Below are 24,241 nucleotides of genomic sequence, written 5' to 3' on the forward strand. Positions count from 1 at the left end.
AGAGTAACAGCTAATTTTTTTTTAATTTAACCAAAAAACAACCACATAAGAACTCTTATGCCACACCCTGTATGAAGACAGCTTTTTCCCCCAAATGAAAATGTACAGTCTTAACAGAGAGGGAAAGTAATCAATGTAAATAAACAAAGGTAAAAATAGCAGATAGGTAGCAAAATTTGTTCAAGGCCATATAGCTTGTCTGTACTACCACAGGAAAGAGAATTCCTGTTTCCACATACAAGATTAGCAAATATTCACTGTGCCACAGTGCTTCTCATCCTTGAAACGGGCCCTGGGAATCACACTATCAAGACCCTTTTGATTGTGATGAGTCATTTTGCTCCTTCATACCTCTAGTCATGTATCTCCCCAGCATAGACAAAAGGCTGGAAGATGATACATTAATATCCGTGAATTATTTTGGTGGATTTCCAAACTGAACTACTGTAGTTATTACTAGAACTGAGTCCAGATACTAAAAGATGTCTTAATGTATTTTGACTAATTAAACTGTCTGAACACAAGAAGGCTCCCATTAAGGATGATTTCTTTATTACAAGAAGAAACCTCAGAAAACATGAGCTACTGAGGGCAACAAAAAGAGTGATTTGCAGTTCCTTCATTTTATTTTGTTGTGATTTTTCTTTCCTTCTCATCATTCACACTTGGCAAGCTCTCGCAAAGCAGTACAACAGCCACTTGTAGAACCAAAACAATGCTGGTCAATTCTGCCAGCCAACCTACATTACCAGCCTGTAGAGGATTTTCCCAGTTAGCAAACTGACCTATAGCACCCACGTTCCCCTGGTACATCTCTGCAAGCATACACATCTTCTTTCAGAGGGGGAAAGCCACTGTCAGGGCTCACTTCTGACTTGCCAATCTATAATTACTATTTTGGTCTTAGACATAATTGCAATTAAGCGAGCCTGAAAAGCTGTCTAGGTTGCTATTTTTCTCTAGTGTCACATTTACTCATTGGATTCCCTGAACTTGTTGAAGTATCTCTAGCAGATAGAAACAGCCATACATTTTTTTATTAAACCCAAAAGCATGAACAGCAGTTACAGCCAGGGAAGTCGCAATTGGTTCTCTCCACCCACACTCCCAACACAAAGGAAATGAAAGTGAACAGCACAAGCCACAAAGACAAATTCTGTCTCTTTTCCTGTCTATCCCCTGCATCACTGGACACCACAAGCTTCAGCAGAAAAATCTTTCCCTACAGGACCACAAGATCAGATTAAGGTTTGTGGCTACTGGAAAGCTATAACAAAACTGAGTTTTTGCAGCACTATAAACTGCCCAGAATATAATTTTGAGAAGTACAGCAGTAGCCCACAGTAAACTCACAAACCAAAGAGAAACTGGTATTACAAGGAGGTTGTACTTCGTGGGTAAAAGATTGGAGTTTTGTTTGTTTTCCAGTAAACCCCTGTAATCAAATTGCAGGTGAGTTAAATACATCTCATTGTGCTTTAGGAAGAGTCCTTGTCTTCTATAATACATGTCCGTCCATATTTTTACATAAATTGTTCCATCATTTTCCAGTTAATAATCCAGATCTTGCAGATCTGCTGAACATCAGGTATCTTTCAGTGACTGTAGATTAATAAGTGATGCTGAATTCGTTATAATTGCAAGAGCTTAGTGAAATATGAATTCACTCTATTGCAACACAGATGCAGTATTTGATCCATCATCCAGATACTCCTCTTTGCTCATAGGTACAGCATGGGGCAATTGAAGGAGAATAAGGCACATATTTCAGAGGAGCTGAGGGGTTCATCATCTATACTGACCAGATGTACAGAATCAAGAGCTCCATGCACTTGGTGTCACAGCTCCTTTCAAAAGGGGCAAATGCTGCAGCAGATTGTCACTTAGTAAGAGTAGCTCAAACAAAGTAGAAGGTCTTCATGTTCTACAGCTGCAGAAAAGAAGCCTGCAACTTGCTGGTTGTTAAGGAGACACTGGGACAGCTCAGCATAAACATCTCAGTATCAGCAGAGTTAAATCAGATCTTTTCATAGTCTGCCTCCTTCCATTAGGTGGTATTTAATTTGCTATTTGTAACTCATTTGTGGACACACCGGGAGACTACAAAACACTACTATATTTAGACTTAGTACCATTAATACTGGTCTGTCTCACATTGCCATACTAAACTCACATACCTTCAGACCAATTCTAAGTATAAGCATTATGATAATCAGATTGGCATCTCTGTGCATTTTTCTACCACCTAGCAAAGAAAAAAAAATGTGAAAAAGACTAACAAAGGGGTAATAAGACTGATGTCTGAAATGTCTGATTTATGTTTTCCTCTAGTTATAAGTACATTTTTTCATGATGTAGTCAAACTAAGGGTAAAAATTCCTTTGCCTGTAGCTATGTGTAATCACAGTTTACAAATACTCTGATGTCAGATGAGCAGTTAATGTCTTAGTCACTCAGCTAGGAGTAGATATTTGACTCTAGGAAACCACTGTCTCCAGACCAAAAGAGAACGAAGGTGAAATAAAGTCTGATTTACTGAGTAACACCAGGCACTGATCCTCCTTTTTGCTGGTACTAGGGACTCAGGGTGGGGGTGCTGGTTTTGTAGTGTCAGCTCACCAGCAAGTTAACCATGAGTTCAGACAGGTAAGCATTAGCAGAAGCATACACTTGGTCAGACAGACTGCAGAGGCAAGGCAACAACGACCCAGAGAGGCTGCACAATCTCTTTCCTTGAGGATGTTCATAGTTTGGCTGCATAAGCCCACAAGCAAGCTGATTCTGGGAGTACAAAAAAAATACATTGCAGCTTTACTGAACTCTGCTGGTTCATTGGCTGCATGAGATGGTAGGTCTGCCTATTCTGGAGGCTGCTGTTAGCCCAATAAAATTTGAATTGTGCCACATAGCCCCAGTTCAGACCACTTGTTTGCATTATCACCTCTGATGTTAGTTGAGAGGGTCTCACTGAGACCACCTGGTACCTTGCAAGTGCAAGGCTTGCTTTGAGATACCTATATATGCACTGCTTACTTTCATTTTGTTCAACATTCAGAGCTTTTAATTACATGCCTGCTTTCACTTAAGTATGAACAAGCTTTCTAAAGCTAGTAATATCCTTTAAAGGCCTTAATTTGATTTTAAGTTGTATTTTAAATTTCTCTCCTATCAAATGAGGGATGCTACTAACACTTGACAAAAACAAAGCAAAATCAAGTCAAACACGCAGAAGAGATTGCCACAGCAGCGATTCTGGTTGTAGCTCTCAATTCCATTACAACAGGCTTAGGAAGGCCCTACCAGAGCCCTTGCAATTTTGCTAGAAACTGTAAGGAATTCACAGCAACTCTAGAAAAAGAAAGGCAACAGTTTTTGCAATAATCTTAGCCAATATGAAAATTGATAAAATCCTCCATAAGTTACTTTCCATGCTAATTATCAGAAAAATTAAAATGAAGAAAACATGAAGTCCGACATATTATCAGCTCCTGTAGAATCTGGCTGCCAAGAAACACAACAGGCTCTTTTCTTAGAGTTAGTTGCTATAATCAGGGCCAGCAGCAACCTTCTCCAAGTAAGCCATTAGTTAGAGAAAATAAAACTATCAGAAGCAGAAAATGGGGCAGAGAGAATAAAAGTTTTTGTTTTAAAGGGAAGGGATATATGCAGGGTGTTTGGTGGTTACAGGAAGAGAAACAGCAGCTTGTAAAGAAAGCACGGGATTGTAGCCAATTAGCAACTCCATGTTTTGAGTGATCTAACAAGACTCAGACTGCCTCACAGGGTCTTTCAACACAATAACAAAGGAAAACAAACTCAGTTACTCCTTCACCAAACTCATGGGAAGCCTCTAACAAACACCAAAGCACCAATGTAATTTTTACCTTTTTTACACCCTTTACAGGAGTCCCTACAGTTCCCAGAAAAAAAACTGAGCATGGTTCAGGATGTACAATTTACAGCAAACACAATGATTTTCTAATTAATTGTACATCCACCTCAATATGTTGCTAGTGTTGCTTTTTTTTTTTTAAACCTTAATTCTCAAGCTGGACTCCAGATCACTCACAGCATGCTGCTGAAAGTCTGACATAAAAGCACTATTGTAACAGAGCACACAGGTCACCACAGATGGTTCAAATTAAAGGCAGCCTAATAAGCCATTCCACAGACAAAAAAAAGTACATCCAGTGCTGCCCATAGTGAACAGCATCTCCAAACATGCCTGCTTCCAGACACATTGCAGAGCATGAAGCATAGGTGACATCCAGTCTCAAAATCCACATTTCTTCCCATGGCTTGCATCTAGGAATGAGAGCTAGAAGACTGAACTCTCCAGGCATCAGCATCTCAAAACAAGCACATACCTGTAAATCCAGCCATCCAACAACAGCGTTGTCAGCCTTATATGAAGTTACTCACCTACTTCAGGTCTGCTTCCTAACAGACAAGTAACAAGTAGATATCAGGGCAAATACATGACTGTGAGACAGCAGCTCTTGCCAAGCATGGAGGTGAAAGGCACAAACCTCCTTTCTTCACCCTTGCACTTACAGAAACAAGATACTGCCCTGCAACATCTTGCTTTTAGTAGACATGCCCCTGATAAGTGCTCATCTCAGGAGCCATTAACTTGCACTTCCCTCCTTGAGTTCCTCCAAGGCAGCAGTTGGAGCATTCCTCATAGGAGAGGTCAGCCAGTGAGATCTGACAGAGGGAAGGTTCAGACTAGTGCCTCCACCTCCCGCATGAGCCGGGCAGTCTTGTTGCAACAGCTGCTCCTCCCCAGCCATTTCTGGCTTGAGTTAAGCATCCACTCTGTAAGGATTTCTGCAAGGTTGAGGTGACATACAGAAACCCAGTCACATAGATTTGGCAGAAGTTAGACAATGAACATGCATTCAGCTTCAGAAGCATTCTGCATAGCCCTGCACTCAGCAGAGGGTCTGGGAACAGTTTTATGAGGCCTAGAAATACACAATGGACTCTGGTGGCCTACAAGAAACAAGGGAATAAACAGCAGCTGAAAGACTACTCTCAGTTCAGAGACTTTGAGCAGCTTTGCCAAGATATCTACAGAAATGTAGATTGTAAGAGCAGCAGCATGCACTTAAGTACAGTGCACTCAATGAGAGAATCAGGGACAATGAAAACACCAGCGTTACCCCTCTTAACGAGTTACTGTTAACATAATGCCTGCTTTCTTGCTAGCCATTAAGTGATTAACCCACAAGGGCAAATCATTTCTTTTTCTTAACATGATGCATCTGAAGGATGACACTTTCTTAGAAGGGATATTCATGACTGAGACCACTCTCTAGAGAAGTACAGTAAAGTATTAGCCTGGTTTCTCATTCACCTGGCAAAACCACAGGCAACAGGGTAGCTTGGGGTGTGTTTTCTGCCTACTGAACTCAGAGTCTGAGCCTAAGCATCATAAGAACTACAAACAGGGTCTAAACAAGTGTTTGAAATACTTATTTTTTGGATCAGAAAGGAGATAAAAATATTTAAATGTTCTGGGTAAGCAAAGAAGATCATAACAAAAGAAATTAGAACAGAACAATACTCAGTGAAAAATTTTTAAAAATAGAAAATGGGTATTTCTGCTATTTCAACCTTATTAAAAAATATTAACAAAGAATGTTTAGGGCTAGGAAAGCAAGGGAATACATCTGAGGCACCTTATAAGCCAGTACGATTTATTACATGACAATGACATTCAAAACAAACTTTTTATAAAGTAAAAAAATGCATTTAAATAGTTATTCCCCCACTAGAGAAAAAACAAACAGTGAACAACCCGTACCAATTAATATTGTAACTAATGAAATGACAAAGGCCCCCTTTCTGTGCTCTGAAATACAGTTTAACAGCATTTACATGTTGGGAAGTCTTGCATCATCTATTTGATCTCAGCAAAGGCAGAGAAGCAGACAGAATACAAAACAAACATTAACAAACACCACATGAATACAGAATGCTTAACAGCATGCCATTCACAACAGCAGACAACAAAGGACAATGAAATTATTCATAGATATGAACTGTCCAAGGTAGGAGAAAAAGAGAATAAATACTCTTTAAAAAAAAAACCTATGCTACAAAACACCCAACCCATTAGCATTTTTTTTTTCCTTTGTTGAACTAGGAGGTAGCTTCTCTTAGCAATCATAGAATCAGAAATCAAGGTCTTCTAAAAAGCTCTCTCATCATAAATTAATTACTACATATTTAACTGCCATATTCCAATCCCTTCAAGGCTGACAGCTTCTAAATACAAACTCCCTTCTTCCCCTCTGCACAGAGTTAAAAGAACCAATGCATAGCCAATACACAAGAGCTGCTGCAGAACAAGATATCAATATTAGTGAGAGGAAAAAAATTCATTTTATCTACAACATAAGCATGTATAAAATCAAGTCTGATTCTTACAACTAGTTCATTAAGTTGTTCTGCATCTCTCCTCCTCAGCCATAGAAACAGGAGCTGCCCTGATCTACATTTTAATTAGATGATACCTACAGGTGTACTCCAGTAATAGGTACATCAACATGAGTATTTGCAGCTGTGTACAGTCCTGTGATTTCCACAAGCACTACAAAAGACCTGAACTTAGCAGAAGACAAAGTGTTCAACGTAAGTGAAGAAAAAGTCTCTTACTATGGAAAGTTCAATCCCACATCACAAAGACTAAAAGATTTTTACAAAAGCCAGCAAAGCAGATGAAAACAGCCTGAGCTGCATGCAGACTCCCTCCTTGAATTATTTATCATGCCAGTGAAGGCAAGCTTCAACTAAGGTGTTTGTTACTAAAATCTGGTAACTAAACTACATCTGCATGATGTGCTTTTCTGTCCTGACACAGTGCTACCTTTCTGTTGCTCTGTCAGAGGTACTATCTCACATACTTAGCAGCTAAATGTAGAAAAATTAATTTCTCAGAGTTTTGATGCATTAGCTACAACTAAGAGGAGCAAGGAACTTATCTTTTTGATAATTTCCAAGTATCAAGTAACCTCAGCTTGTTTTCTAGGTTAGTCAGAAATTCCTGATCCCAAAAACCTTTCCATCAAAGCTTAAGTTATCTGAGTTTTAGTTTCAACAAGTTATTCTAGAAAACCATTCTTAGGTTTCAAGTCCAAAGAATATACATAGAAGCAATGCAAAAAGCAACTCCAACTCTTCTCATGCATCAGTGGTGTAAAGCAATGGAAAGCAATAAGAGCACCTTCTACCATAATAGGAGCATGCTTGTAAAGGTATTTATCAAGATTTCGTTCAGAAAGCAACACAAGAAAAGTGGCTCACCTTTCCCACAGGCCAGCAGAGTCTTGAGAAGTGCACCATCTTCAAATGGAGGTGCTGTTCTCTCAGCTGCTAACTTTTAAGTGAGGGTGAGGAAGGGCAGACCCCGGCTCCCTTCTAGTAACTCGGGTACATTGCTTGCACCTGAGCTCCCTGGATTATCCATGCCTCCTCACCTGGTGCTCAATCACTGGTTCTGGCTGTGACTTAGTAATTCCCATGCAAAAGGTAATACAGAAAAAGAATGAGAGGCTTCAATGCAGAAGGATTTCTAGACTATCTCCCTGCCTTTTGAAGAGAGCAATCAGGATTCTTAAAAAAAAATTAAAAATCCAACTTTCCTCTTTCTCCCCCAGCCACCACACACTATCAAAATCACAATAAATCATCCTTGTTACTTGCCTTAATATGCATGTGTTTGATCAAAGAACAGAATATGTAGAAGTTATTTCAATTTTAGCTTCTAGAAATAAAAGACCTGTACTTTACTCTGAAAGTAACTTTGTCCTATTTCTAAGAGCTGCACAGCTTGTCAGCAGGAAGATACTGGAAGTTCTGCAGCCATCATTGCCAAAAATGCAGCAGAAAAAAAAAAATGTGCATAAAGAGAGCAGAATTGCATGAAAACTGCACTGAAGTAATGAATCCTATCCTCTCATTTCACATGGAGGTGGGTAAGTAATGGCACAACAGAGATTTCATTCATACAGAGGTTCAGGATACACTGGGAAGTCTCAGTCTGGCAATTTGCTGCAAATGCTTGCTTAGAGGAGCCATTTATCAGTGTCACCCATGCACATTACTATACACTGCTTCCTCAGCAGCATGATTCCACACAAGCTTCCCACATAGCACACTCTGGTCCCTGATATTTCAGGCACCAAAATAATCCTTATCTGGGCCTTACCACTGTGTGCTTATTGAAACGATTCTTATTATCCAGTGTGTGCGCATTTGGAGTGGAAACAGGAAAGAATTTATTTCCTTTGCTGATAAAAAGAACGGCAAATTAGGAGAAGCCACAACAGTTTCCCATCTCCTCCTCCTCCTCTTTATATCCATGTTTAGCTCATTGCTTATAAACAGCTAACATAAGTATTCACATCAGTAGAGCTGACTCCTGGAGGATACAGGCATCTTGGATGTTTCATCTCTTATTATACTTAAGTGGAATATTAAACAGGCAAGACAGAGACAGGCCTACCTAGAAAGAACTAAGTAACTAACTAGGAGTGACAAAGAAAGCTAGCAATTTAAAGCACTCCGATCTGCAAAACGCTTCATTTAGAGCCATCCCTGACAGTGCACTCAGTCCTCAAGAATAACACGCTCCCTTTCTTCAATTCTCCTTTCACACCTTAAGTCTTTTATATTCTGCTTGTAAAGTATTTGGAACTATTACTATTTAATAGCATGCCCTTAGAGCGTCTGGTATAGTATTACCATAAAATTTGTGAATTCAATACCTCAAGAATTCAAATTAATGTGAAAGTCAAACCTTCTTTATTTTAGAGAGTGTTAAAAGGAAAGGAGAAAAAACTGAACTCCTAATGACACCCTGGAACGTCCTATCCTAATACTGATGCAGTAAGACATACCAGTTTTGTTACATTGGGCAAAGCTCTTAATGCAACAGGTCAAGTCCCTGTTTTATAGCAAGCCTCATACTGAGAGTATGGAATGCATGAGACTCTGAGAGTGGAAAGCAGAAGAGAAACAAATGAATTAGATGGAAGAAAATCCAGTTATATCTTTAGATCACAGGATGCACCAGTACCTTAGCTTTTGAAAAAGCCAGTTCAGAATTGAAATACTGAAGTGCATTAAACCAAAGGCAGCTCCCTCAAATTGCTCTCAGCTCCTCCAGCTGCTTGCTGACTCCTGAACTGTTCAGTAGCTCAAAGAATAAGAGGAAAAGCGATAAAGAAAACAAAACCTTTATATGCAGTTCTTCTGTAAAGCTTTAAAAGACACCTGGAAAGTACCCTGGTGATGAGCTCAGCTTTTTAAAGTATCTGTGTTTGTCATCCATTACTCCTCATTTCCTCAGTGGGAAACTTTCCCGTGGAAACACTGCTCCTTTGCTGCTTGTCCCTTCCAAGGTACAGTTTGTTTCCCACCGTCTTCATAATTGGTCTTCTTCCTCTCAAAATCCTGCACTTCTTGCAGCATGCCTTTCCTATTCTCACCTCAGCTTACTCCTCACACCAGAGGAACGGATTCCACAGCTTCAAAGGCCAGGCCCTGACCCACGCGAGCAGTTGCTGGTTTTGCTTATATCCACCACCATTATCGGGCCTGTTGTTGCATGGTTGCTATTCCTTTAGTCTGTTTTAGTTTTCCCTTCTGCTTTCTCCGTTGGGTAATTAGCTGTTTGAGGCTGTAAGCATCCAGAACAATCATGAGAAGCCACCATCTGCTATTTCTGTCCTGCGGTACGTGTATTTGCCATGCATTTTCATCATCAAGAGTCATAAGTTTTCATTCTGCAACTACCATGACTAGAAGAGAAACCATATAAAACACCCAAATGAAAACAACATCAAAATTCCTTCGGGATGCCAAAATGTTTTGCACCATTTGCTGCAAGTGCTTATCTTTACCCTTTGCAGCTTTTAAAATTATTCACGTCAAAGCCAAAAACCCAACAATACTCCAGGCAGGGAAAGGACAGATAAGAGATGTGATTGGATACTTCTAACAACTAAAAATGATTGCACTGGGCAAAGAAATTCTGAAGACTTCTTCAGAATACCAATATCATAACTCTTACCAGAAATTTATGAGAATCAAATACTAACTCTTCAGTTAAAATGAAAAGGCATTTTTCATAAGCTGCTTGTCCCATCATATATCCACATATATTCCACATCATCCAAATTCTTTGTAGGAATACCAGTCAATGAGTTCCCAAAAAGCCAGTCTTGTTTTCATGGCTGTGGGAAAATATATTCAAAACCTCCCTTAAGCCAGCTTCCTCTCCTTTTTTCCCACCTAAAACTTTTCTCCCACCTCAAAACCTAAACCAAAATCCACACAATTTGTCAAATCCATTATTCAAAACGGATTTGACACAGGAAAAGTAGGCAGTCTTATTAGGCATGCTAAATGAGCAGCTCTGGATTTAGGTTTACCACCCATGCTGCAAAACTGCTTACAAAGCCATCAGTAATGGCCTTCCAGCTACCCATCATTTCCCCAGGTTCAGCCTGCCCAGACAGCTAGCTATTCCTTTCTAACAAATACCATTTTAATTGCATCTCCCACTTTGTTAGCCTTCTCGACCTCCAGCAAAAGCCATCTACAGTCTAACAATCTCTTAAATCTGACACTTGCACCAACTAGCACAACAGCACACTTGTATGCCTTCCTGCTAGGTTCACGTGTATGCAGGCTTATTGTCAAGAATTTCTTTTAGAAATCTAATGTATATGAAACAACAGCTTTAGGACTAGTAGGGAGAGAATGGGGAAGGGAGAGAAAAGGAAAGAATACACGTGTATTGCAAACGTCCCTTGTCATCAAAGACTTCATTGTGCCTTTACAGCATCAGGGCTTTTCCAGTTTCAACACCTCCCCCCCCAAGCAGCAGACACAAGACACCAGCTCCAGCAAACTCTTAACTCTTCCTGTGGGAATGCCACCAGCAATTTCAGCAATATTAACACTGGGAATACCAACATGATTTAGGTGACTTGTTAAATTTTAATGATACCCATTAGAAAAGAGGAAAACGTACAAGTCACAACTCCCAGTTTGGTGCATTTGGCTGCTGAATGGGATATTAATGTTTTTCTTTGGCCAGCACTATTAAATGAGCAGTGAAGCTAATAGAGAAATGAAGAGTAATGACTTCTCTTCTTGCTGATCAGAGCCCGCTTAAAGCCAAGACAGCCTTATTGCCCACTGGGCTTTCTGCTGGAATCCATCAGGTAGATGGAGTCAGAGGATAATTCTTTCAGCATTCAGCACTTAGCAGGTCAGCAGTTCATTTAGCTACGAGGCACAGAAAAATAAAACTGTCCAATCGAAATAATAGCATACAAACGTCGGCTGGGAGGCAAAAGCCCACAGTCCAAAGAAGTCCAATGTAATCAAGTCTGAATTTGCCTTTAGTAAGACAAAATTTTGCCCAAGTGATTCTTCAGGAGCCAGGACAGAAAGAGGCAAAGGCCAAGTTCCGCCTCACTTTTAGCAAAGGTCTGCAGAACAACCATTCTCTTCAGCACTGCAGGAACCTCTTTTTCATCTTGAAGTACACCTGTGGTGATCAAAGGAATAAGCACTTCCCAACAGAACCACACAGGGGCCCACAGAAATAGAAGAGCTCTATTCCCGAATCCTTATTTATCTTCAGTTAACTGTGAGGTTGAGGGAGAGAGAGGGAATGAAACATAACTTTGGGAAAATAAATTCCATTGTTGGAGAGATAAGCTCTGACAATTATGAGCAAAGCTGAACACTCAAAATGCTGAATTTTCTTTTTTTTTTCTTCAGAAAAAAAATATTTACTGTGGTGGATGTCAAAGTCTCCTTTCATTTTCTTCTCCCCTGACATTCATATGAGCAGAATTTTCTTCCTGTGCAAGTCCATGGCATAGAGAAGCTATGGACTTCCCAGCCCAAATTTGATCATGATCATGTCAAAGTACCCATGATTTAGGGGGCAAGGTGAAATACAAACTACAATAGAGGTGTGCAATTAATTGAACACAAAATTCGCAGGTTGAAACATTTGTAAATGGCAAATGTATATAAAGCTAATTCCACTTGAAGTTACTTTGAATGCTTAAGTAATTCTATCCCTAATTAAAGATTTTCCTACAGATACTAGATCTAGATTGCTTTCATGTCAGTCATCTTTGCCCAGCACTACCTTTCTCCAAAGGACACGGTTCCTCTGATACACATCACTATTTAAGATGAGCCACTCTCACAGCAGGTTAGTATTGTTTGTCTGGTTTGGTGTTTTATTTACTAGAAAAAAAATCATTTTAAAAAAGGCATTTGATGCCCTTTCTGAAACAAATCCATCGACTAAGATCACGCATTAGCCCCTAACAAAACATACGCTGTATGGTCTTTAAGTAAAATTATCAACTTGCAGAGCAGCAAAGTGAGGAGACAAACCTTTGTTGGAGGATGATACTACAAGTTTAAATACGCAATATAGAAGTATTCTACCAATTCTGGATTCTTATAAACAAATCCTGAAGCGTCAAATTCCTTCTTAAAAGAGGGTTGTCTTCTGTTTTTCTCATGAATTGTAAACCAAGATCAATTCAAGACCCTATTAACTCCCTCAGGTCTCTCAAACTTCCTTTGCATTTTCTTTCCCTTCTACAAAGAGTACTACTGAATACTGCTTCATGGGAATGCTGAGAAGAAACAGCCTGAAGGGTTCTCAGATCAATATCTGTTTTTCTTCCCTTTCAGAAAATATATAGTATTTGATAATGCAAGATCAACCATTGAACAGAACAGCAAGTCCAATATGGAAACAGAATTTAAGAAGCTGAGTAATGTTGGAACGATACGTAGCTCTTAGCCTTAGTATGTTGTATTTAGTACACAGGAAAAACACTGTTTAACTTACATCCAAGGTGCAAACGAATACACCATTTTATTATAACTGATGCCTTCACATAGGTAGCATCACATTTTCTTTTAATTTCGCTTCTGTGAAGTAGTTACAAAATACTCCTATGTTCTGTATTGGTTACAGCTGAAGTTAAGCTTTGTGCTGCTCTCATCACTACCCTTCTCAGAGATCATGGCCTCCTCTCATCTGCTGTAATAACAGCATTCCCTGACCTTTCAATAGAAAGGATTTGATTTGAGAAAGTAGCACTATTGAAGATGTTTGAATTCTCTATCATTTTGATAAGAACCAAGACAGGGAGCAACCACCACGTATTCACAGAAGAGATCTGCAGGGATGGCTAACATGTGACGTACATGTGGAGAAGAAAAAGAAAGCATGTTAGGAACCCCACATGCAGCCAGGACCTCTTAGCCCTGCTCAGCCTGATCATCACATTTGACTGCTACTTTAAGGGCATGCAAATATTTCCTGATAAGGTATGCAGCAGGTAGAGCTGTGGCCTGAATGAAATCTTGTGGATTCTGTCTTCACTGAAATCAACTCACTAGTGCCAATTTCATAGGAGCCAAAAGATGAGGTTCAGATGTTGACCACTGTTTCCTTCTTCTCTCCCCCCCAAAGAAGCTTTAAGAGCTTCTTTGCTCTTAAAGTAAGTGCTCAGAGATCATATTTTTAAAAGCTAGCTTACAATATTCAACATTTCTTGGACGATCTTCTAAAAAGCCACCACCTGAAGCTCAGAACAGTCCAGTCAACTTTATGAAAACATCATGGGTTTGTGCTTTACTTGGAAACCTAAAAAATTGCCCTCAAAGCATCGCTAAACTATACTGTGGTATCAGCTAAAAAGGGAAGAGGGAGGAAATAAACATAAGCACTACATATTCTGGTTGAAGACATTACCTTCTTGGTACAACCTATACCTGAAATATGTCATCAGACATAAGATATTATAAAACAAGAAATTTAAAAACAGTTCCTGGTCTAATTATGCTCACTTATTTCTCAAACCCTGCTTTAATGTAGAGAGGTTGCATAGAAAGCCATTGAAAATGAAACTAGGCAAAGAGCCACTGAGCATTTGTGTCCTTCAAACCCATAAATTAGGATGCAGCTGTAGTATGATCATCTAAAACTTCACGTTGCTGCAACAAGCAAGCTCTTGTTAAGAAACTGCTAAATGAAACTGTCATTTCTTTCAAAGCTGTAAGCTAAAGCTTTCAAAGAAAAGAAGCTTTTCAGCATGTGACCACAGCAGACAGTTTGCAGTTACTGCCATGTCACTGCTTTCTAGAAGAGCTTCATTAATACCTTAATTAATGGTTGTGGCTTCAATCGGTGTCACAGCGCAACCAAAGTCTGGACCAGTAATAGGAAAGATTTTGGAAGACACATTTCAAACTTCTCATGCTTGGGTTTATCATTCTGCTTACAGGTTGCTGTTGCACACTACTGCTTGCTTAATACAAAGTAAACTTGTAAACTGCTTTTCTACAGGTAGGGATAGGCTTCTGAATTGCAGCTTCAGCAACAAATGACATAGGCCAGGAATTACTCATCCAGTCGTAGAGGGGAAGCCCACATGATTGTATTTCCAACACTTCACTAACATACATAAACCTCCCAAGCTACAGCATGACATTTCACTAAGATCTAAGCTGGTATTTTAAGTCAGAACATCCCTGACACTTTTGACATGCAGATCACACATCACAAGATGCCGCAGTTCCTACTACATCATTACATAGATCATGATAGTCAAGTTTATTGCAGAGGCAGGCTGCAAGTTCAGTGCTTGGAAGCACCCCAATGGAATGATGTCAAAGCCTATGTACCGCTGATGTGGCAAAACTGCAGATGTCTTTCAACCCTATATAAACAGCATTGCAGCTTTCTAATGATCTGCTGGCATCAGCACGAATCCCCCATTAAATGCCAATGTCTGTACCAGTAAAACATGACACTTTCTCTAATGCTGCCTGGGGAATTCAGAATGGACTGTCTCATCATCTTCCCCTTCCCTTCTAAAGCTATACACAAAAAGTCTTAAACTCACTATATAAGATTGCTACCAATGTTGCAACTTATACTTCCAGGGAGATAAAACTATCTACAAATAAAAGATGATTTCAGATATCAGCACAGCTTTATTAGCATGTATAAAGCACCTCAAAGGAACTTTAATAGCGTGCCATTAAGAGGCCCACTACACACTAAGTACTGTTGGTCAATGTAATGTCTTTATATGTACAGACAAGTGGAGAAAGAGCCATCTAACCAAAATTTTGCTCCTCCTTACATACTTACTTGAGGAAAAAAATTGTTTTTTTTTTTGGTTTTTTTTTTTGGTCCTAATAGCTCAGTCTGTGTGTGATCTCTTGAAAGTATTTTCTTTTCTCATAGGAAAAACACCGAAGTCTCAATTCACTAGATACAATCATTGGAATCTATTCCTAAATTCAAGAGCACTCTGTAAGAGCCTTTATGAGCCCATAGAGAAAGCTGCAGAGCTATCAGCTCCGTAGAAAACAGTCTTTAACATACAGCATCTTCACCTTCACCTCAAAGACATTTGCAAAGAAACATTTACATCATTTCACACATTGGCAGTAAGACAGGTGACCTTCAGCTGCTTCTAGAAAAGAGTTTACATTCATTTCTCAGAGGTGAATGCATACCTCTTTGTCTCCTCTGGATCTCCTAAAGCAGCTATAATTCCAGGGCAAACAAAGTAGCCTATGTTTTCCCAACTTGCCAGCAAACATTCAATTGCAAAAAAAAGATTCACAGATGCGTTATGCTAAATGATTGGTACTGTGACCTGTGATGTAACACAAAAGAATAGTTGTTGTTGCCTAAACGTTAATGGAGTTAATCCTTCCAAATGCTGACAAATTACTGCCTCGGGCCATTTAAAATCACATTTCTAATGCAATAATCCTATCTGCATTGCAATGAGTTGGGATGAAATGATTAGGTGCCTGAGATTTTTGCACAGTGAATTAAGTCACCATACAGCCTAGCTGTGCTTGTTCACAAATTAAAGGTCTGGACAGAACTGACATTCCGTTATTCTGCCACTTGCTCAGCTTTGAGAAAGGGTTCATTACTGTCCTGTCTACTGAGACTGCTCCTGAAGCAGCTATGAGCCAGCAAGAACTATTAGTAATTAGACCAGCTTCAGGGCTTTCTTCATTATTAATAATTATTGGTCAAGTCTTTGACTACCAAACAGCCCTTAAACAGAAAAGACTAATTCAACAACATGCATTCAAGAAAGCATGAGATAGAGTTTCAGTAAATTGTGGGGAAAAATGGACCAACCTGTATCCCTCAACACAATTCCTCCCCCATTCACAGCCAGACTGCAAAACCAGAGTTCAGCCACTCCTTATACTCCAAAGCACAGGCTAGGAGAGGGTTCAGAATACATCACCTCACAACATCAACCTAGCACTTACGTTAGTATCCTTACTTTTGGACCCCATCACAGCACACCAAAGCAGATATTCACATCTACACAACCAAATTACCTCTGGCTTTAAAGGCTGCGTTCGTGATTTTTTTCAATCTTACACTAACAAAGTTTGGGACTGCTCATTCTTAGTATTCAATTGATTAGCTGCACATGATATAATTTCATATGCATAAACATAACTACTTTTTAATTACACTTACAATCACTTCTTTGTTGGACAGCCACAAGGTCAGTGTTCCAATGAAGAAAGAGGATGTCACAGGTTTGAATTCAAGGCAAACAATTTTTAGTTCAAATTCTAATAAGCATAGAGTGTGATGCCATTAGTTTCCATGCTAAAACTCTGAAGGATGCTCTTCTGAAAATACAGTTTGAGAAAAAGCTCAAGATAGCAATTTAAGACAGCTTTTATTACCATACAAATATTTGTAACAAAAAAACAATGGTCACCAAATATTCCAAGATTCTTTCTGTCACCAACTACAATGTGCATCTATAACAGCTTCTTGTGTCTGCCACTGCCCATGGGAGTGCTTCATATGGGGTTTACAGCAAGATTTAATTCTCATAATACAACCCCTGGTATGCAGATGATTGCTGCACATCAGTTAGGCACAACTGTATCACAGAAGAGGAAAAAGGAACAAGATTTCACCTTTTTTTCCCCCTTTGTGTTCTTAGCTTTTTTTCTTTGTTAAGGAATGTTGTATTTTAAACAGTTAAAATAAAGCAGCACAACTATAATTATATATTCCTCATCCTTTTGCCAACCCCCCATATTCTTCTCAAAAAAATAAACAACAACACACCAGTGTTTTCATTCCGCTGCTGTATTAAGAGAAAATGCTTCTATTTAAAACTGAAAAGCTCCACACCTGGGCACTAACAATGAGCTACTCAGCAGCAGTTTGCTACAGGTTAAGAGATGTTTTTCCATATGAAATGAAAAGCTTCAGTACATAACTTCATACATAAAGTGTGGTCTGTTTACACAGCACTGAAGTGTACTGTTGCACTTTGCAGATATATACAAACCTTTACATGATAACACACTGTAGAAAGCATCAATTTAAGTTCACATTCAGAGAAGCTTACTGCATATTCCAATGTTTGCTATGACAAACTCAGATGCCCTCATATTCTGCTTGTTCTGCAATACAAAGTTATGTGCCATTCTAAATACAATGTAAATGTGAAACAGGTGCCACTGACTATATTTATCATGCTAATGACATCTCTAGGCTGTCTTCAACAACATCAAGAAGAATTGCCATACAAGTCAGCTAGATCTGGCAGACAAGAAGATCACAGAATCACAGAATTACTCAGGTTGGAAGGGACCTCAAGGATCATCAAGTCCAACCGCAGCCTAACCATAGTACCCTAACTCTAACAACCCTCTGCTAAATCATAACTCTGAGCACCACATCCAAATGGCTCTTAAACACATCCAGGGACGGTGACCCAACCACCTCCCTGGGGAGCCTATTTCAATGTTTAACCACTCTTTCTGTAAAGAAGTGTTTCCTAACGTCCAACCTAAACTTACTTTGGCGCAACTTGAGGCCATAAATGTTAAATATTCCATTAGAAATAATAAAGATGGACACACGTAATCGATAATATGCTGGACACCACAGTCTTGAGCTGTAAAATGCTTTGCAAGTTTAGAGGGAATAGCCTGGCTCTGGAATAGAATCTGTTTCCTTTTCCACTCCGCCCAATGGCTGGATCAAACCCACTCCTAAAACCTACTTCTGCAGCAGCAATCAAGAACATGCTTTGCAGTTCCCTGAAGAAAATGCCAGCTTCAAGCCAAGCAGGAATAATTTTTTCCCCAACGTACATGATCATTTCAATTCCTATAAGAGGCTTTATATCCCCCACCCTCAGAGAGAAACCCCTGTGTGTTACTGCACTTGGCAGCCACAGAGGCAGTGCACAGGCCCTTGCTGAGCTGGCACAGCCCACATCAACATCCCACTGTCACCGCAGATACGGTTAAGGCTCCCAAATGCAGGCCAATAACAACAAACTTGAATATGTGGTCCTAAGAAGTCAACGATACTAGCCACAATATTTGTATCCTACGTTCCCTAAACTAAAGCCTCACTGTCTTGGGCTGTGTTTGCTGAGGGCAGAATTCACAAGCCCAAAAAGTTCCTAAGAGTTGTAAAGACAGAAAGGAATGTTTCTGCAAATACACACAGCCAGGTAGCAATCAGAAGGGAGCTGAGAAAGACTGGAGAACCAGAACAGGATTGAACCTGCAAGCACTGTTAAATACAGTGAATGAGGGAGAGGGTCTCTGGAACCCTCAAAGATCTCCTTACTTGTGTCTCTCTCCTCCCCCTAACCCTACATCTACACATCAGATAACAACAGTTTTGTGAATTGTGAATAGCAACCCTACAGAACTGAAAGGTTCAGAAAAGAGGTGTCAGAAAAGGAAAAAAGCATAAGGTAAGGGAGGCTGAAAATGGATTAGTACTGTTGTGAATAAAGATTGGCCCGTACAATACCATCAGCTAAACTCTGAACAGAACAATTAACAACAGCAACAGGATGGGAACATCTCAGGAAGGCTAAGCATGGCTATCACTAAGAGAATACTTCACAAATCTTTATCACTGCAAAAGTGTCTTGCAAGACTTACATCTCCAATCTGTTATTCTGGTGGCTTTCATATCTGTACCCATAATTTATCATCTATATCCACAGCTATTAAGAACTGCCAAATCACACAGCCTGAAATTTGTTAAGATTTTGGTACAGAGCTGCTTTCCAGAGAACCAATTCTGTGTTAACAACCAATTAAACCATACTAACTTTTGTGGTTCCACCTTTTCCTTTTCATGAATAATTCAGTTAAGCCAGCCCTTGAGAACCTACCTTTTGTTCAAGAGAGCACCAATTCCCTGGCAAACAGCGCATAAATAAATAATGGAGAGCACAACACAACAGTAATATCAGGGACCTTTTCTGAGCAGTCGGCTCTTTTCCACGATACCTCCTTATCGTAACTGCTAATGAAAACTCTTTGAAGTGGAAGAGTAAATATTATCATTTGATAGTACCTGAGCCAACAGGGCAAATGAAATTGCATTGTATTACATTCTGGGAGCTGTAGACCAGTTCACAATACAACACTCACCAGGTTGCTATGAAGGAGCTCACTGCTCACTATTTTGGTAGCATGGGGTCAGCCAAGGGCTGCTGGGGACTCTTGGAGGGTCCTCAGCCTTAATCTTTACATGCAAAACAAACAAGAAAGAAAAAAAAGAAAAACCAACCCATGCAAAACAAAATAAAAGCAGGGAATTCCAGAGTATGCCAGCTTTTGGCCTCTGGTGAGAACCTGGTCCTTCCAAAGACCTCCAGCCTCTACTCATGATCACTTAGCTCCAAGGCCAGATTTCAGAAGTGCTTGCACGCTTTGGATTATTCAACAACAGCTCTGAGGTTTTTTTTAGATCTCCTTTGATAAAAAGGAAATCTAGCGCTGCTTTGTAAGAAAACACCACCACCAAGTCGCCCTGATGTTAACAACACCGTGGATTCAATGCAAAGGTCTGTCACAGCCTCCTGTGTGACCTTCAGGCTCACGCTGCATTTCAGTGCCTCATCTTGGAAGCGCGGGAGGATCTCTGCCACGCTTGGCCTCTCAATGGAAACACAAGGCACAGACATGAGATCTCAGGACCCTGTGGCTGAAGTCGGCTCCCGAATCTCGGGCCATTTTGTAAAGTCATGCTGTGGGATCAAAGAGAGCAAAAGGGGATGGGACCACCGACTCCCGTGTGGAGTTGCCACCCTTTCCCGCCCTTCACCGGGCTCAAGAACACGGGAAATCACAACGCAAAGCCACCACAGTCATAAGGAAAGAGGGAGGCAAGAAGCAAGCTGAAGGTGCTGTCACAGACACCCCGGAAGCGCAGCAGCCCTCCAGAAATGGAAGCAAGAGCAAGAAATAGGAAAGGAAAACAATACCAAGAAGGAACCGGCACAAACAAACCCTAAAAACGTCAGCGGAGGCACCGGCAAAGGCGCGGCTGCGGCACACGGCGCGCCCCGACCCCCGGCGCGGCCCCCCGCTCACCTTGCTGCTGACGGGCCCGGGGATGAGCAGCTTCAGCGCCTGCCTCTTCAGCTCCGCCAGGCGGGCGTTGCAGTGCTCGCACCAGACGCCGCGGTCGGAGCCCGGCGAGGAGCCGCCGCCGCTACCGGAACCCGGCGAGCCGGTGCCGAAGCCCGGCGAGCCGCCCAGAGAGCCGGGGGAGCTGGTGCCGATGCCGGGCGAGGCGGGCCCCGGGGAGCCCGTGAAGGAGCCCGGCGAGGAGGTGCCGGAGCCGGGGGACGGGGTGCCGGAGGAGCCGAGCGCCGAGCCGGCTCCCTCCGGGACCGGGCGACTCCCGGCGCGGGACTCCTCGTAAGCCTTGCGGTACCAGCTCTCGGGGGAGAAGGGCGCGGCGGGCTTGGTGGGCGAGCAGGGCTCGGTCACCTGCAGCGGGAGAAGGAGCAGCGGTCAGGGCAGCCCGCACCCGGACACCCCGCAACCCGAGCGCCCCCCGCTCCCGTCGCCCGCACTCACCCCGTATTTTCTGCTCCGCGCCGTGACCGCGACCCTGTCCTTATTCCCGGCCACCGAATTCATGGTGGCTCCGCGGGTGGGCTCCCCCGGTCAGCAGCCGAAGGGAACCGTCGGTCCCGGCGAGCCCCCGCGCCGGGCGCTGCCGCCGCCTCAACGCTGAGCGCCGAACGCCGTCAGTCCTCGGGAGAATGCCGGGGAGCGGAGCGCTCGGCCGGCCGGCTTTCCCTCATTGTCTTCCCGCCCGGTCCCTTCCAGCCGACGCTCTCACAGAAACAGCCACATCCAGAGCGGGAGCGCTCCCTCCGGCAGCAGCCCTCCTCCGCGAGCGAAGCATCCGAGGCGGCTGCGGGGAGGTGCACTCGCGCCGTAGCCTCCGCTACGACGGCAACTTGTTTCCCTCAGTCAGGTTTGGAAGTGAGTTACAAGAAATCCTCCCAAAATCTCGGCGGCCGGGCTCTGGGAGGAGCCTCCGCGCCCTCGCAGCCAATATCCTCCCGCCCGGCCGCGCCTGGCAGCCCCGCGGCCCCCCGTCTCCCGTCGGCGCGGGGCTCTGCCCGCTCCTGGGGCCGCGCCGGCTGCGGGGAGGGCCCCGATGTTTTGCGGTGCTCCTGATTGACACCGCCGATTTTCCCCTTTTTCTTGAAGCTGGCAGGCGGGGCTGGGGGGAACCTTGTTGCTTCCACCGCAGTTATTGGTTAGTTGCCTCCGTTCAGGGCTTTAAAGGACATGACTTCACAAGGGTCCTAACCGCGAAAGGAAAGCGAGCTGCGTCTCCGATTGTCATAAGCGTTTCTTCTCCGCGTTGTAATTTTACGTGTATTAATTTAAGTTTGCGATCAAGGGCATAGTAAATTGATCTCTTAACAATAACAACCCGCAGACTTCTTTCCCTTCTAACTGCGATTTTTGCTTTCCAGCTGTGGCTTACGCGCACCTGGTTGCAGCTCCTTTCTGATGCCTACCCCTACAGATAGCACGCTCATTCCTTGACTCAAATCAAATTGGCGACCTTCTCAGAAAAGGCTGCAGTAAGGAGCTGGGTGCCAGTTCCCCCGATACAGCCAAAATGCAAAGGCGAGCAGGGATGTAGGTGGGAGGGCAACACGGACAGGGGTTGCATCCACCTTCCCACTCTCCCCTTGGTACCTCCACTGTACCCCTATTGTGCCGGGGCTGTATGGGCCACGGGCACCCAGAGCAGCCTTGGACCATTGAGAGATTCCCGCCAGCAGCGAAGGTGCTGTGCTTTAACTTCACCAGGCTGTTGCTCCGATAGGAGAGCAGCCATTCTTGACAAGAAAGCTTTCATTTCGACCGACACCGGGCTGCATCAGCTGCCCCCTGTGCACCCACCTACGTGCCCAAACACCTGGCACACAAAGGCTCCCGCCGCACACCGCTCTGCCCCGCGCTCCGTTCCGTAGGCAGACGTGACCGGGATGCCAAGGCGCTGCTCGACGCGCCGAGCGGCGTGCGATGCCCCGTGGGCGCCTAACTTCTGCTTTTCCGCGCTCAGCGATTCTGGCGGCGAACAGGCAGGTTGCTTTGTTTCTCAGCAGACCTGTTCCTGCCAAGCAGCCGCCGCCACATCCCGCGCCTCGGCAGCAGCGCGCCCAGCCGAGGCCGGCGCCCGCACTGGGGCGCGGGGCAGCCGCGAGCAGACAACTTTGAGAGCGGCGGAGCCCTGCACGGGCCCGGCGTCCGCTCTCCCTCAGCCCCCGTCGGGCGGCAGCGGCTACCGGAGGCGGGGGAGACGGCACCTCGGGGCGGAGAGGCCGCTCCCCCGCAGCCCAGCGCGGGCGCTGTGGGGCGGCGGCGGGTCGGGCGGGGCCGGCGCATCCTTTTGCGGGCGGTGGGCGCCCTCTGCTGGCGACGAGCGGCAGAGGCGGGTTCCGCCGTGCCAGCTTCCTGCTGGCTGCGGTCAGCGCTCCTGGTTGTTTGAGTCAGTTACAAAAGGCTTCTATTGAAGTGTGAGAACTTCTGGGAGCAGAGATGCACCGAATTCTCCAGCTGGAGACGTTTTGCTGCTAAACGCTCTGCAGTTCTTGTTATTTTGTGCTAGCCTGAGTATCACGCCAGCAAGAAACTGTACCAAGAGCCCATTCTCTGGGTTAACACCTGCTCTAGGGAGCACTGACGTGCAATGCTTTCTCCCTCTCTTTGGGCTCCCCTGTGTAGTAGTAGTTCATGAGGTTTCCTCTTACAGCTCCTTGTGCGGGCAGGGAAAGCACCTTAGCATCAGACAGGCCAGCAGCTCAGAACAGCCATCAGAGCAGGACCTGGTGGTGGCCAAACTTCTCTTTTCTGCTGTCTCCAGTATCGTGCCACATGGGAGCCCCCCTTTGCTACATCTGTTCTCGTTCAGGCAGCTGAGCTTCAGTTAGGTGATTTAGCAGCTGTGTGATCCCAGGTGCAGACTGATACAGGGCCATTTATTTTAAAAATCTAGGAGCGATGGCTGTGGAAGATGCTGCAGGAGGACTCTGCAAACAATTTTAGATTTGTTCTCCACCTAGGGGTGTTTGTTCTTGATTCTAGATGCAGAACTGAAAAAATGTGGTTGTTCAGACATTTATAGGTAGGTGGACAGAAGCAAAAACCCTGGATACATTAATTGCTTGAGAGGTTCAGACAAAAGCCAGTTTCAAAGCACTGAGTATGGACTCTGATCTCAAACTATACATTACAAGCTCTAATGATAACGTGTCTTTCAGCTAGTACGCAAATTTCCAGTTTCTCCATCATACAGCAGCATGTTTGCTCTGTTGTGCTACAACTGCTGCTTTTCATTGGACTTTGTCTGCATATATCATGCTGTGTGGGTGCAACTGAATGTAACCTAGAAGTTCAGCTTCATCATTCAAATCTGAGGTTCTGGCACAAGCCCAGTTCTACCAATAAACAGCAGTCTATGAGAGCTGGAAATGTTGGTTGCATCAAATAAATTCTTTGAGATACTCATATTTGTAATAAATCTCAGGATTCAAAAGGTGACAGCAACTGTAACTTGAAGACTCATCACTGCCTGCCCAGAAAATTTGTTTCCAAGTTTGGTGCTAATAAGTCTCAGTATCAGGTCTTACTTACAATTTTAAACAGCTTCCTTGGGGAGATTTGAAATGCATGACAGCTCTGATACTTGCTTAAAGCAGAATATTAATGAGTTGGAGGCCATTGGGGGACAGAGGGAATTGAAGGTATTTGTAGTAATAGTGACAAAGAATTAATAGACACAGCTAACTACTGAGGTCCACAAACA

At 43.0% G+C, this 24,241-nt stretch overlaps 1 protein-coding gene across 2 annotated transcripts in view; it reads right to left on the bottom strand.

Annotated features, from left to right (window-relative positions):
- The window catches only part of KIF26B (kinesin family member 26B), a 282,367-nt gene extending 260,130 nt beyond the window's left edge, over positions 1 to 22,237 (bottom strand). Inside the window, exons 1-2 of one of the 2 annotated variants that reach the window (XM_090135322.1) lie at positions 20,983 to 22,237; positions 20,491 to 20,892 (exon numbers count right to left, since the gene is read on the bottom strand). In XM_090135322.1, coding sequence (XP_089991448.1) covers positions 20,491 to 20,892; positions 20,983 to 21,045 — 465 coding nt within the window. In that variant the 5' untranslated portion in view covers positions 21,046 to 22,237. Of the gene's footprint in view, positions 1 to 7,311; positions 8,578 to 20,490; positions 20,893 to 20,982 lie in introns of those variants that run through there. The other variant, XM_090135323.1, reaches the window with a different exon arrangement.
- Between the last annotated feature and the right edge of the window lie 2,004 nt (positions 22,238 to 24,241).

Source organism: Phasianus colchicus, chromosome 2 (assembly GCF_987193195.1).
Source record: "Phasianus colchicus chromosome 2, bPhaCol1.hap1.1, whole genome shotgun sequence".
Lineage (NCBI taxonomy): Eukaryota > Metazoa > Chordata > Aves > Galliformes > Phasianidae > Phasianus > Phasianus colchicus.